Genomic DNA, 15,257 nt, shown 5'->3' on the forward strand with positions numbered 1-15,257 from the left:
AGCATAAATATCAGAAACAAAGCAATATTTCACCTATTTTTTTTTTTTTACATCAATGTGGTCACCTACTAGCCAGCACTTCACTATCAGACTTCATCTACCAGCAGGGAAGGATGAAGGCTGATTCTTTTGAGACACGTGAAGCCAATTAAGCTTTTTTTTTTTTTTTTATTTGCTGCTCATACTGAATCACAGAGGGGTGTAATTCAGAGGAAATCTGCTCTTCTCATACTTGAGCTCAAAGACCCTCCCACCAAGAGAGACACAACCAGTTTTGCTCCCTTGTCCTGTCAAATGCTTCACTGTTATGCCACTCACCAGCATTCTGTAAACTTATACCCTTTACATAAAAACTGCACGTTTAAACCGAATGCACTAGAGGATGAATTATCCTATGTAAGCACCAATGTAGCTAAAATTAATGCAATGCTTTTAGGCAAACTGATCCAAGTTGATGCTGCAATCCAAACTGACTCCGTTCTTACAGATCGGAGCAGAAGGCTGAAATGGACCCATATGAATGTCCTGCCTCATACAGTGAGAACTCAGCTAAAGAGAAGCTGTTGGTGTCCATGGCAGAAAACCTTCACGCTCAGTACTCCTATCTGTACCCTGATCGCAAACCACTGCTGCTCTGCCCAGTCAATGAGTTAGGAGTGCAGGTGCAGTATTTCTACACCATGAGCTGCCTTTAGCTTCCCAACACAGACACTAGTCAGTGTTGTTTCTGTACTGGTAAATTACCACACACATATCTTTCCTTATTATTTGTCTACTATTGTTAAGATGAGTATATCGTACTATATACATTTGTATTTCAAGGCTCTATTTAGATTAAGAATTTTTTAATACTGAATTCACGATAGATCGTTTTACACCATGCATTTCAATGGTGCTCTCAGGACCAAGTAGGACTATTTCTAACTTTGTTTCTTTGTCTTTTTTTTTTTGCTACAACAGAAGTTTGTGAGCACCACACTGCGGCGGACACTGATGCCGTACCGTGAGCTGTATGACTGGCAGGGCTGTGCTAGTTTCGTCTCTGACTTTTTAACTTTGGAGCTGCTGGATTGTCCAACTGAAGTGGTGAGAGATACTTGTGGCCTTGCTCAGTTGCCCTACAGTGGCAGCTTGGCAGTGATGGGGCTTGAACCCAGACCTTCTGATCAACAACCCAGAGCCTTATCTACTTAAGCCTTAAAATGTGGCCTTAAAGTGTGATCATAAAGTCTACATCTTTTCTACAGAGACACATTGCTATTACATTGCAGAGCAACTCAGAATCAATTGTAATGTGTTTCTTCTTATTGTGTGATTTGTTTAGCCAAAACGGCTCTGCTCTCCTGCGTGGGTGGTGCAGACTCGAAGAGGTACATGTTTTGATTTCTCCACCTTGCTCTGCAGCATGTTGCTTGGCGCAGGCTACAATGCTTACTGTGTCAGCGGCTACGCTGTCAAAGAGATGTGCCTACTCGATCTGAGCCATCAGGAATGTCCATTACTCAGACCTCAGGATATGGTGAGTGATCATGCTGCTTCAAAGCTGCATGCAATTACACTATTTATTCCAGAAAAATAGCTCAAGTGACAATTGTCATGGTTTGTGTGTATAGGATGAAGGGAAGTCACCCGAGCAGAAGGAGGAACTGAAGTACAAGGTTAAACCTGCACGAGAACTGAAAAGTACCTTCGAGCAGCGTCAGGAGGAGAAAAAACAGAAGAAACTTCAAGCGTTGCTCGTTCAACAGCAGGAGGCCGAAAGACTAAAGGAGGTTCGACTTACTGATTATGTCTGTGTGTCCTGTATGAGATAGCGAAGCATCCTGTTATTAATAACGGATAAGATGAAAACAAAGACCACCACAATGTGCAATGGAGTTTTAGCCTTTACACTTTTAAGGCCACAGAAATCTCTACACATTACAAAGTGCTTGACTCAAGCTGTTTATGCTTGAGTTTTAAATTTCTTTATAATATTTGCAATATAATATTGCAACAAAAAACAACTAGTTTATAGTTAATACTTTTCTTACATGTACTGTGAAAGACCTAGCTGTACTGAAACTCAGACCTCACCAAAGAAATCCTTTGACACGACTTTGGCTCGTATGCTATAGTAGATTTGATGGATTTTATGTTTTCCTTTCTGACAGGAGCAGGAGCGTCCTAAAGATCCTCTGTGGGGTCTCCGGATTCACAGCTGGGTTCTGGTTCTAGCAGGCAAACGTGACATATCAGAGAACTTCTTTATCGACCCGCTCTCGGGCCAGAGGTTTCCAACATCTAGCTCGAGTTTCCTTGGCATCGAGAGCGTCTGGAACCACGAGAACTACTGGGTCAACATGCAGGACTGTCGCCTGGGCTGTAAGGTCAGTATGTGTGGATTTCTGAGCGGATGCCAGTGTTAAATGGTGGCGTTTAAAAGGGAGTAAGCTTACATTTATTTGGTTATAAAAGTTATAGACTATTAAAAAGCTTTTTTTCACCTCATATTTACACTTGGTCGTCTGGATCTAGTAAAACAGTGCTAGACATTTTTGCCTTGTTTTCCAGGAGATGACATTTGACCTGCAGGATGTGCTGAAGTGGGAGTACATGCTGTGTGGCCCCAGTAGCAGCTCACTACTCGATGCTACAGGAGAAGAGGAACAGAACGATGTACATAAAATCGATATATGTATTAATAATTTAATTACCTTTCATTTATATACCTAAAAGCTCAAGTAATTCTGCTCTGTGTTCATATGTGAATTAAATATAGAAAATATCTCTTAAAAAAAAACATTCCTTCTTCTTTCCTAACTTTTTTTAATGTTGCTCACAGGATCCTTTTCTTGTGAGTTTGTCTTAAACAGTTCCAAATAAGTCTCTATGTTTTAATTAAATAGCCTTCTATTTTTTTTTCTTTATTTTTTTCTGATAAAAAAGCTCATGTGTTTATTTCTGTAGGAGGAGACAGAAGAGAATAAGCTTTTTGAGATGCCTGGGTCTTGGGTTTCACAAATCCACATCTCTGAAGAAGGTAATTTTGTCCTGTGCATAACCTTTAATAACCTCAGTACACGAGTGAGGACAGTGCTATAGAACATGGTGTTATGTGTCTTGGCCTCTGTGACCTTTGGTGTCTACTGTTTGCTTTGGTAGATATGGAAAGTCGTTTTCCCGGTGGGTCGAAGGTTCTCCGTTACAGGAAGGCCACGCTGGAGAGATTTGCCCCTTATCTCCAGAAAGATGGATTAGTCACAAGACTCACTACTTATGATGACCTGGAATGTAAGTTTATAAAATAGGTTACATTCTTAATGATATTAAAATGGACACAAATCAGCTGAAGTGTGTATTCAGTCTCTGAGTGACATTACACGTCAACCTGCTTTGCTTTGCTTAGTTTATTTCTCTCTTTTTTGTGCATTGTGAAGGCACTCAGATCGACACAGTGAAGGAGTGGTATGAAAACCGAGACGATGAGCTCCAGGAGAGGGAACTGAAGAAAGCCACCGACGTCACTACAGAGCGATTCGCACCAGGAAGGCGCTTCTGTGTAAAAAGTAAATTCTTTATGTTTGGTATTATGTTTCTATATAAAACAGGAGGAGTTACACGCTGAAGCTACATGATTAAAAGTCTCCCTCTGTTTAGCAGTTAAGATTAGACTTAGTTATTTGTTTTAATAATCAACAAGAAACTAAAAATAGAGGAAACAAATAGGGAGTTAATAATAAAGAAGATCTGATTACGCCGTCAGATATGATTCAGATATGTCGTCTGTCCATCCATCCAATCATCTACCCATCAGTCCATCAGTCTATCAGTCCATCCATCCATCTATCTATCTATCCAATCATCTACCCCTTCATCCATCTATCCAATCATCTACCCATCCATCCATCTATCCAATCATCTACCCATCCATCCATCCATCCATCCATCCATCCATCTGTCCATCAGACCATGTATCCATTCAATCATCTACCCATCAGTCCATCAGTCTATCAATCCATCCATCCATCTATCCAGTCATCTACCCATTCATCCATCTATCCAATCACCTACCCATCCGCCTATCCATCCATCCATCCATCCATCCATCCATTCATCCATCCATCCACCAATCCATCCAATCATCTTCCTATCAGACCGACCATCCATCCATCCATCCATCCATCCATCCATCCATCCATCCATCCATCCATCAGTCCATCTATCCATCCAATCACCTACCCATCTGCCCATGTATCCATGCATCCATTCTTCCATACATCCACCAATCCATCCAATCATCTTCCTATCAGACCATCTATCCATCCATCCGTCCATCCATCCACCCATTCAATCATCTACCTATCCGATCATCTACATCCATCCATCCATTAGTCCATTTATCCATCCATCTACGTATTCATCATCCATCCTTTCAGCTGTTCAAGCATCTGTCCACCGATTTAAACAAACATTAATATATTTACATGTGTATATTTGATTATGAATTTAAATAGGTAAAGTTTAAATGTGTACCAATAAATATGGATTTAGACACATTTTAGCATATATTAATTTCTATGTTTTATTACATATTAATTAATTTTCACTCTTTTTCTTTAAACATAATCATTCAGAAGGTGCTACTATATATACTATAAACTGTATATATATATGACAGAAATCTCAAAATCTTTTGAACCAAACATAAAGCCAAAGATAAAAATCTCATTAAATTACAAACCCAAACACTGACTGAGATTCCCGGCTGTGTGCAGCTCACAGGTACGTGACTCTGGTCCCTGAAACAGAGCGTTTCATGGAGTTCTACAGTAAAGCACGAGACGATAACTTGCTCAGTCGAGTTGAGACGCCGATGGAAATGACTGAGACGTTTCAGGGCCGTCCTGATTTCCTCTACTACCGACATGTTATTTATGAACCTGTGGAGCCGGCTCAAGAAACTGGAGTTCAGCGAGCCATTCAGGTTAGAATAAAACGCACACAAACCCACCAATCCACCCACCCACACACCCTATGAACTAATGCAACCTTTCACCTGCTAAACAATACCCCAAAATATGTTTTTTGTGGTATAATAGTCACATTAACATAACAATAGCAAACAACTACCCACTTATTGCTCTTATATAGCACAGGAACTAGGTCTGTAATGTTTGTGTTTGTGTGTGTGTGTGTGTTTGTGTGTGTTATAAGCAGAAGGTTGTGGTGAAATTCCACAGAGATCGATCCAAGCCAGCTTGCAAGGATGTGGCTGAAATAGTATTCAAGATTTCACAGAATCGAATTGAGGTTACCTACCAACTAGAGGATGACAGAATCATCCCAAATTTTGACATCTTCGTCAAACCTCTTAATCATGACGACTCTTTCTCAGACAAGATGGTCTCTAGCTTTCAGGTTTGGTTGCAACACAAACATTTCTCTGCCTAGTGGTCATTTCATTACTAACAACAGACCCAACAACAATCTGTAATCTTGGTGCTTGGTGTCAGTGTTTAAATAAGGAACACAGAAGTATAATAAATACAATTCTCATTCAAACCGAGTACATCAGCTTGCCGTAGATAAAGACAGCCTAGACGGTTAGAAGTCGTTTGTCTAGTAGCTAAAATCGATGATTTGTTCATTGACTTGAATCAGTTTCATCCTCTTCTTCTCTGTATATTTGCAGGTGGACCTGCATGCGAAACCATTCCCAAAACATTACATGTACCAGAGCCTCATGGCACTGATGGAGGAGGAGGAGAACATCTTATTCAGTATCAAGAACTCTGAGAAAGAAGTAATAACTCTCCAGATGTTTTTATTAATCAGAATCAAAATACCTCGATTTGTATCTGTTTACTGGATGAGCAGTCTATGAATTTGATGCGTTTGTCTGTGTGTGTGTGTGTGTGTGTGTGTGAGGTAAGGGATATCCTTGAGGTTAGAGACCAGGAGGAGACCGGCATTCTGTTTAAGATCTCCAGTTACGACATGGCCAGGAATGAGAAAGCACGCCTGCATGTGGAAAAGATGGTGAGGCATATTATCAAGAGCCTGTTAACAAATTGACAGTGACAGTGACGTGACATACGGCTAAGTACGGTGACCCATACTCAGAATTTGTTCTCTGAATTTAACCCATCCAAAGTGCACACACACAGCAGTGAACACACACCCGGAGCAGTGGGCAGCCATTTATGCTGCGGTGCCCAGGGAGCAGTTGGGGGGTTTGGTGCCTTGCTCAAGGGCACCTCAGTCGTGGCCAGCCCGAGACTCGAACCCACAACCTTTGGGTTACGAATCAGACTCTCTAACCATTAGGCCACGACTGCCCCGATTCACTCCCAATTTATATATCGATTCACTCCCAATTTATATATCGATTCACTCACCTTTTATATTTCCGTCTAATAATAACACTTGCAGTGCTTGTAGCATAAATTCCTACAATGTTTTAATGACACAGAAACATTTTAGAGTCATTGAATAAAAAAATGACTTCTGCTCCCATACAACATTCTACATACTGCTGCTAAATAATAACTAAACTGTCAAAAATTGTCGTGTTTTCCCTTTAGAAAAACCTGGCCCGAGAGAAACAACTGAAGGAAGAATTTGAGGAAGTGGACATCTTGGCTCCAAACCTGGCTCAGCTTGGAGACCCGGAGAGCTTGACCAGGCAGCTCGCACTGCAGATCCATTCAGACTGCCTCAACAACTTAAAGCAGAGACTCATAGACAGGGCCAACCTCATTCAGGCTCGATTTGAAAAGGTGACACTGAAATGTTTAGCGTGTCTGTGTTTTTTTTTTGGCATCCAGGATAACTGGAATGATTAGAATTGTGTTAATGAAGCTGGACCTGTTCACTAAGAACTAAAAGACGTTTGCGCTCCTTGCTTTCTATATCTGCAAAATGGTGTACATGTGCTTTAAGAACATAATACAGTCAGATCATCATAGTGCAAATGTCTCGGTTTAGAACAGCGAGACACGCAGACCACACATCCGTCACTCGGACTGACTGGCACACGGGCCACACCCCTTTAACTGAGACTGACCAGCACAGAGGTCACACCCATTTTGATTGACAGACACAGGGGCCACGCTTCTTTCACTAAAGCTTTTAGAAGCTCTCAATTTGCTCAATATCGACATCTACGTTGTGTCGGACTACTGATCGGAAGGTTGCGAGTTTGAATCCCAAACAAGAAGTTTGACAAGTTTTTTAAATGAATGTACACCATATCACACAGAAGTAGGAAATGATAGGTAGCTCAGTGATTAAGGCATAGGACTACTGTTAACCAGAGATGGGGGACTTGAGTCGAGTCTGACTTAATTTTCAAATTTGAGACTTGAGACTTGCTTGACAAATATTAAAAAAAGACTAGACTTGAATTTAACTTGACATTCATGACTTGAGACTTGACTCGGACTTGAGTTAAATGATTCAGAAATGGGGGACTCGACTTGACTCGAGTCAGACTAAAGTCACAAATTTGAAACTTGAGACTTGCTTGAAGAATATTAAAAAGACTCGACTTGACTTTGACTTGACATTCATGAGTTGAGACTTGACTCGGACTTGAGTTAAACGACTCAGAGATGGGGGACTCGACTTGACTCGAGTCAGACATAAGTCACAAATTTGAAACTTGAGGCTTACTTGTGACTTGCACATGTGTGACTTACTACCACATCTGCTGCTAACTGAACAAGGCCCATAACCCTAAATTGTTTAGTTGTATAAAATAAGATCAAAATTTAAAGTCGTTCTGGATAAATGTGTCTGCCAAATGCCACAAATTCAAACCTGATTTGTTTGTTCACTCTGTATGTGTGTGTGTGTGTGTGTGTGTGTGTGTGTGTAGGAGACTAAGGAGCTCATGCGGAAACAGCAGTGGTACCAAAAGAACCAGATCAAGTTGACAAAACAGGATGAGGAAGCGTATTTAACCTTCTGCTCCGAAACCATGTTCAGGATCAACACTCTGAAGCTGCGCCTCAGACGGTAAACACTGTAGATTCACCTCATTCACACTCACCTCATCCTAAACTAGGACTTTTTTTTAAATGAATATAATTGTTAAGGTGAATTATTATTTTTACCACGGTGCTACAGAATTCTTCATTCCGATTGGTCAGTAGCTGTTTAATTTTCTCCAACAGAATCTCAGTCCAGATGTTGACAAATCGCAGTTTTACATTAATAATGCGCTTATTCTAATACATTATTGTTTCTATAGTAACCTACAGCAGTACATCGTTGTAATATAAGTTAAGGCTTGTGATAAATAATGATTTAAATCTGTAAAACAAAGAAAGATCGTCAATATTGCTCTGGTGTCAGTGCTTTGTAAGCTTTTATAACATAAGTGATAAAATATTTGAGGACATTATACGTTAAATGTAACAGTAAAATGGATAAAAAGCACGAGGAGGTGCTTATTCATACATCATCATTACAAATAATCAACAGCAAATTGCTGTGGTACAAACAAGATAAAAGCCTCACAGTCGTAGGATGTGGGGGTTCAGTTGCCATGGTTACTGATGCTATAGGGACTAAAATTGAACAATTTGTAAAGACACGAAAAAACACACACGATACAGATATTTCTTCTAGGTCAATCTTTTGTTTTTTCTCTTGTAGTCACAAGGACACAGCACCACAGAAGTATCAGGAACTGGACATGATGCTGAGAAAAGATCCCAGACTGATGCAATACCTGGACTGACAGTTACACGGACACAAAGCATAAGTTTGGCATACACTCCACCTAAACTACTCCCACTCACCCCTCCATTTTTTAAATTTTTATTATTTTACTACTGTTTAACCCTTGTATGGTGTTCGTATATTTGTTACTCAGCCTGTGTTCGTGGGTCCGTTGGACCCGCTGAAATCTTTGGGTTTTTAATTCAACACAATCAAAAAATTTTATGTTAAAATACTCTACAGATGTTTACTTCATCCCATTTACAAGCAATATAAACATCATATATGGTTAATATTTGCCCTTTTACCTTTATTACATCACATTTTGTTATTAAAGTGCAACTCGTTTTTTGTTGTTTTTTTAATAAAATGTAATAAATAAAAGAAAAATCAAATTTAATCAAGTTATGAGTGGAAAAAAAAATCAACAAATTTACAAGGAAGCAAAGTTTTTCAAAACTATTGATGTTTATGAATATGGGTCCCACAGACCCGAGCAACATACAAGGGTTAAGTATTCACCTCCATTTTTCTTGCAGGTTGTTTGTTCGCATTTTAGCCTTATAGCACCATCTAGTGTCTGGATAGCTACAATACATTAATATATTTTTTCCCCCTTTGCATCTAAATACGTTTTGTTCAGACTGGTCTTCTTGGCAATCTAACCAAGAAACTCCAAGAGCTTGTTTCTTTCTTTCATATGCCTGACGTTCTTTCATGATCAATGGCTGATACCTGTAAATAACATAACTGTAAAGGGTGAACCAAATGGCTGATTACACTGTGCCCTATCTGTTGTTAACATAATGGCCTGTCTGTAAAGCAAATCAACTGATCACTACACATGATGGTCCTTCCGTCCTGTCTATTGTAAGTTCTAGAGTAGAAGGTCCTAACTGTATTGTTTGAAGGCCATTTGTTACCAGGTATAAAGTCTGGTCACACAGACAGTACCTTTGTGTTAAGTTCCAGAAGACAAATGATATGATACAGAGCATCTTCAATAAACACTTTTCCCCTCAACTTGGTCCAGCTTACTTTTCTTTTACCTATTAGAAGCATTTCAGTTCTTTTTTCGAGCCACCCAACGGCCGCGCAGCCAAATTCAAGGAAAATCGAACTGTCACTTGGTTTCACGTATTTAATAAAGTCCATCAGCAACCCGGACCATTTGAGCTCTCTCTCAGTCTGCAGAGGAAGCTTCATCTGAAAACTGGAATAAACTGTACATGCAGTGTAATAAATAAATCTAACCTAAATAATAAATATATCAAATCTTAAATAAATAAATAAATAAAGCAAGTTTAAACAATTAAATAAGCGCCGATTATTTTTGCAGAAGCTATCCATGAATGAACAGAAGGCACGTTTAGTTTGTTACATTATATTAAAAAAAAATCTTTATTGCCATTTTCACTATAGATTATACACTTAAACTCAATAGCAACAACACTACTTGAATGAAATACAAAAAAACGATGCGTCGGAACTACCAACATTCTGCTCTCAAGTGCAAGATGTTGGAAATATTATTAACCAAAAATGTAGTTAATTAATTATTAATTAAACAGGGCTTAGCAATGCAACCTATTTACAGAAAAAAGAACATCAAGTACTTCATGCCATGCTCCTTAAATTACTTAAGAAAACAATGGAAATCCTTCAAGCGCCTCAGTGACAGAAAAAGCAACCATGGCAAACGTTAGGGGGGCAAAGGAACCCAGAGGAGACCTCGAGAGGAGGACATGTTTTGTGAAAAATGCCTTTAAAAAAAAAAAAAAAAAAAAGGACACGAGGGGATGTCTGGAAATCTCCAGGTAACACATATTACAGCACTTTTGCACATCTAGTGTAATTCCTAAACATAACACAGAAAAGCCTGGAGTGGTTACGACCGTCAGTATATACAAAAAAAAAACAACCCTCAAACAATTGTGCACAATACTAAACAAGCAAAAAAAGTTTACTTCATATTATACAAATGGGACAATCCTGTGGATTTATTATTTTTTCCCCTATTTTCAATATGTTAATCTATACATAAACCAGACCTGGGGGGAAAAACCCCGCCGAGCTGAGAGCAGTGGTGAGAAAGACTAGCGCGACTTAACGGAGGTTAGCAGTTAACTAGCTGTAGTTCACTAGGTGCAGGAGTGGGAGGAGCTTGTCTTTACTGGCGGTTACTCTTGATGCGCTCGAGCCTCTTTTTGAGGTCATCGAGGTTGGAGGCGGGCGAGGAGGCTCGGCCCGGGCTGTGCGAGCGCGACTGCTCTTGCTGCAGCTGTGACTCTCGTGTCTCCTTCAGTTGAGACAGCTTACTGTGAAGCATGTCAGTGGAGGAGGCCAGGGGAGGCCTGGACAGCAGGGAGGACAAGGGACGCTCATCTTCCTGCTGCTGCTGTTGCTGAGGATGAGACACATTTGGCACTCAGAAATTTTAGAGGCTATTTCTAACACAGCAAGATCTTTTTTTCTGGCTTAACACGATTTTGTGCCCCGTAAATCTTATTTAAAATAAGAAGAATTAATATACAGTTTATCCTTTATTCTGTGTGAATCGTTATTTATACTGTGAATTGTTTTATATTTATTTGTCATGCATCTATTAAAAAAATACACTTATTGTCTTGTATTCATTTACTGTTCTGTGGTGTAAAAGCCCCAAATATGGTTATATCTGATAACACGTTGTTCAAACCTTCGAGTTCTCGAGGCCGTGTCGTTGCCGGAGGATCTTCAGTCTCTCGTAGTAAACAGCAGGTTTCAGATCTTCCCCGTTACTGCTGACCGACATGGAGCTGTGGTTGGAGGGGTACGCAGAATCCACACTGTGCTGAGGAATCACTGCATCAAGACAAGAGGAGTGAATAGATGATTTCATGCATCATGTGTACATTAACAGTGATCACTGCTGGATTTCACATGTCCAGTGTCTTTAATTCTCGACAATATTATAGCTGCTTTTTCCACCTGCATTTTCTTCCCATTCACCAGCAGTGTAGTTTAAGATTCTCCTTGATTTGATTAAAATATGAAATAAATAGAGGAGCCTGTATTGGGCACTGGATATATGGACAGGCCACGGGCACGAGGAGTAACAGCCAATACGAACACAACAGGTACATCTGTAACACCATCAGTGATTGTGTGTGTGCGCGCACGCAAATTTATTTATTTTTTACCTGAAGAACTCTGCAGACGGCTTTTCCCCTCCCTCTCTGACTCGATCATACGGAGACCGCGCTCAACGTAGCTCTGGAAAAACTGAGACGTGTTCTTCAGGAAGGGCTCCAAGTCAGCGTCTGAATACTTCTGCTTGTACTCATAAAGCTCTGTCAAGCCCTGAGAGAGAGAGCAAGAGAGAGAGCGCAAGAGTTAGCAAGAAAGTGAGAGCGAGAAAGAGCAAGAGTGAGAGAAAGAGAAAGCAAGAGAGCGCAAGAGTTAGCAAGAAAGTGAGAGCGAGAAAGAGCAAGAGTGAGAGAAAGAGAAAGCAAGAGAGCGCAAGAGTTAGCAAGAAAGTGAGAGCGAGAGAGCGCAAGAGTTAGCATGAAAGGGAGAGCGACGGAGTGAGATAGAAAGCGAGAGCAAGGGAGCAAGTTAGAGAGAGTGAGAGCAAGAGACAGAGAGCAAGAGAGTGAGACAGAGAGCAAGAGTGTGAGACAGAGAGCAAGCAAGCGAGAGAGAGAGACAGAGAGCAAGCAAGCGAGAGAGAGAGAGCGCAAGCGAGTGAGAGAGCGCAAGCGAGTGAGAGAGAGAGCGCAAGCGAGTGAGAGAGAGAGCGCAAGCGAGTGAGAGAGAGAGCGCAAGCGAGTGAGAGAGAGAGCGCAAGCGAGTGAGAGAGAGAGCGCAAGCGAGTGAGAGAGCAAGTGAGCGAAAGCAAGCGAGAGAGAGCAAGCGAGCGAGCGAGAAAGAGAGAGAGAGAGATTACTGATACGTGATGGTAAACTTCTACTCCTTGTAGATTCCTTTTCACTCCACATGTAGAACGCGAGTGTACCTAGACAAGCTCTCACCTCTTTAGTGTTCTCCTTGGAGCCAATCTTTTTGAAGATCTCTGACAGAATGTCGCTCACTTTTGCTTTGATCACTTTATCATCCTGTTAGTAGTAAAGTTGAGAGAGTTATAGCTCACATTATAGAAATTACATGCTGACTTTAATTTTGTAGAAAACCCTGGAGTTGTTATTCCTGGAGTAACGATCTCGACCTGGCTGAGATTAAATTGGTATTTAGCATTTAGCCTCGATCATTATGTAAAAATGTATGTTGGTTGTGGTTATTTGTGACCGTAAACCAATATGGTGGCCAGAAATGTACTTAAATTAGCTACGTTTTGTGAAAGCCTGACCACGATGTCCCTTGAATAGAGAGACACAGCTGCAAATAACATGGCAATTAAATGCACTAAAGAGGTTTATTCCATTTAATTGCCACACGTCCATTTTCCTAACAAGTAAACTAATTAGTTGTTCTTTTTAAGAGACCTGTCTTATTTTCTCTTGCATATTTAGTATTCCACTTTAAAAAAAAAAAAATCTGATTACTCGATTAATCAATGGAATAATCGACAGAATACTCGATTGCTAAAATAATCCATAGCTGCAGCCCTAATGGATGGTTTAAGAAATGCAAAGGGATTCGTGTAGTTGGTGACGTACGGGTCGCAAGGCCATTTTCTCAGAGTTCTGGTCAGACTTGAGAACTGAGAAATTTCCCGAATGCTTCACCACCCGCCTCAGATGAGCCTCCAGTTCGGACTCGTTGCGGTTCTCGATCATGGACAGATGGTCCAGGATCTGTGGAAACACAGTGAGCATTACATGATTTACTGAGAAACATCTTTGTATGCTTTAAAGCTAGCCAAAGCTTGTTTTTGAGCCTAAAACCTTTCCCTGATAGACTCCTAGATCTTATGATAAAAAACAGTACTTGTATATTCCATGTTCTCCCTTAAAAGAGGCTTGATGCAGTTTGTCCTAGACAAATAAGGTCCATTAGAAACATCCTGTTTCCATTTGCTTCAGGCCTTAATCACTACGTCTGGCTGTTATCAGCCTTGCTTTCCTTTCTAAAAATAATGGACATTTCCAAAGGCTCTGTGTTTGTACCTTGGCCCCGGTGAGCTTGCAGAGTGTGTGCAGTAAGGTTTTAAGAGTGCGATGTGGCACATCGCTCTTCAGCTGCTTCAGCTTCTCTTTCGGGAAAACCTTCATGAAGTTATGGACATCCAGCAGGATGCGGTCCAGGTTAATACTGTTAATGGTCTCAGGCAGGAAGCGGATCATTCTCCACAGACACTGCAGATACGCGAGAAGCGGTGAACAGCAAGGCACATACACATACACAGGTCTGCTATATGATTTGTTTTCACAATCGTTTGCCTGCAGCAAATCTTTACCTTCATGACGAGCTCGGAGAACATGGGAGACCCGGCGGTGGTGATCAGGCTGTCCTGCAGTAGCACCAGCAGAGCACTGCCAAACATAAACAGCATCATCATTCATGTTTATCTGTTGAGGACAACTGTTAAAAAAAAATATAAAGCAAGACTTTTTTATTCCATGTATATCGATTACAGGCCAAATCGAATCAACACTTTCTGACCAATCAGAACAACGTATTCGAAAGGGTTTTTATAACGCGAGTAACGTTGCTCACCTTAGGATGTTTGTTTGATCAGATTTCTCCAGCACTCGCACCACCAGCAGGTTGACGGAGCGGATGAGCTGCTGGCCGTCTTCAATGTCCTCCACTCGTGAGTCCAGCATAAGTGTGATCAGACCATGCATCAGATCCTTCAGCACACCCATAGACGCCTCCCGCGCCAGACTCTCCATAGAGAACAACTACAGACACGTTCACACGTTCAATAACTGCTGTATAACACGGTATATATGCTTTCATTTTTGGTAGCCACACAGTCTTATCTGTGTTCATCCAAAATGCACCTCTTTATAGTATTTGTCATTTTTTGGAACCCAGGTACAACCGCACCATCAGCAGTCGTAAGGAGAATGATATGAAGCTTTGAGTTCACCGTAACCAGCCTAGTGTTGTAGACTTTTACAGCCAAACGGTAACAGTTGTGTCATGTGATTACATTTGAGCTCATTTCCCATGTTACCCCTCAGCCCATTTCTTAGACTTTCTTGTAACGCATCATCAGCAGACCTGTTAATGACAGGTTTGTCAAGCGGGGACAAGGTGGATTATCTACTCTAGCATCAATTCCCCCCCCCTTCCCAAAAAAAAGTTATGCTGTCTAATGTCTAGTAGAAATGATACAATACGACATATAGCAGAAGCTTAGTGCTGTTTTTATTTACTGTTTGTTATTGACTTTTCATTCATTCATTCATTTTCTACCGCTTATCCGAACTACCTCGGGTCACGGGGAACCTGTGCCTATCTCAGGCGTCATCGGGCATCAAGGCAGGATACACCCTGGACGGAGTGGCAACCCATCGCAGGGCATGCGTGTGTGCGCGCACACACACACACACACACTACGCACAATTTTCCAGAGATGCCAATCAACCTACCATGCA

At 40.9% G+C, this 15,257-nt stretch overlaps 2 protein-coding genes across 10 annotated transcripts in view; one reads left to right on the top strand and one right to left on the bottom strand.

The window, feature by feature from the left end:
- Window positions 1-9,732, top strand: part of ccdc135 (coiled-coil domain containing 135) — an 11,330-nt gene extending 1,598 nt beyond the window's left edge. Inside the window, exons 2-17 of the mRNA XM_027135405.2 lie at window positions 488-662; window positions 961-1,086; window positions 1,325-1,519; window positions 1,614-1,772; window positions 2,154-2,369; window positions 2,554-2,658; window positions 2,950-3,022; window positions 3,145-3,273; window positions 3,420-3,548; window positions 4,758-4,966; window positions 5,200-5,400; window positions 5,675-5,785; window positions 5,911-6,021; window positions 6,567-6,761; window positions 7,862-8,001; window positions 8,644-9,732. Coding sequence (XP_026991206.2) covers window positions 488-662; window positions 961-1,086; window positions 1,325-1,519; window positions 1,614-1,772; window positions 2,154-2,369; window positions 2,554-2,658; window positions 2,950-3,022; window positions 3,145-3,273; window positions 3,420-3,548; window positions 4,758-4,966; window positions 5,200-5,400; window positions 5,675-5,785; window positions 5,911-6,021; window positions 6,567-6,761; window positions 7,862-8,001; window positions 8,644-8,728 — 2,359 coding nt within the window. The 3' untranslated portion in view covers window positions 8,729-9,732. The remainder of the gene's footprint in view (window positions 1-487; window positions 663-960; window positions 1,087-1,324; window positions 1,520-1,613; window positions 1,773-2,153; window positions 2,370-2,553; window positions 2,659-2,949; window positions 3,023-3,144; window positions 3,274-3,419; window positions 3,549-4,757; window positions 4,967-5,199; window positions 5,401-5,674; window positions 5,786-5,910; window positions 6,022-6,566; window positions 6,762-7,861; window positions 8,002-8,643) is intronic.
- Window positions 9,733-10,091: 359 nt separating this feature from the next.
- The window catches only part of ckap5 (cytoskeleton associated protein 5), a 32,684-nt gene continuing 27,518 nt past the window's right edge, over window positions 10,092-15,257 (bottom strand). For all 9 annotated transcript variants that reach the window (XM_047802184.1, XM_047802190.1, XM_047802189.1 and 6 more), the window contains 8 exons: window positions 14,368-14,555; window positions 14,108-14,183; window positions 13,818-14,006; window positions 13,368-13,505; window positions 12,723-12,806; window positions 11,892-12,051; window positions 11,408-11,553; window positions 10,092-11,113 (listed from right to left, as the gene is read on the bottom strand). In XM_047802184.1, coding sequence (XP_047658140.1) covers window positions 10,880-11,113; window positions 11,408-11,553; window positions 11,892-12,051; window positions 12,723-12,806; window positions 13,368-13,505; window positions 13,818-14,006; window positions 14,108-14,183; window positions 14,368-14,555 — 1,215 coding nt within the window. In that variant the 3' untranslated portion in view covers window positions 10,092-10,879. The remainder of the gene's footprint in view (window positions 11,114-11,407; window positions 11,554-11,891; window positions 12,052-12,722; window positions 12,807-13,367; window positions 13,506-13,817; window positions 14,007-14,107; window positions 14,184-14,367; window positions 14,556-15,257) is intronic.

Source organism: Tachysurus fulvidraco, chromosome 17, assembly GCF_022655615.1.
Source record: "Tachysurus fulvidraco isolate hzauxx_2018 chromosome 17, HZAU_PFXX_2.0, whole genome shotgun sequence".
Lineage (NCBI taxonomy): Eukaryota > Metazoa > Chordata > Actinopteri > Siluriformes > Bagridae > Tachysurus > Tachysurus fulvidraco.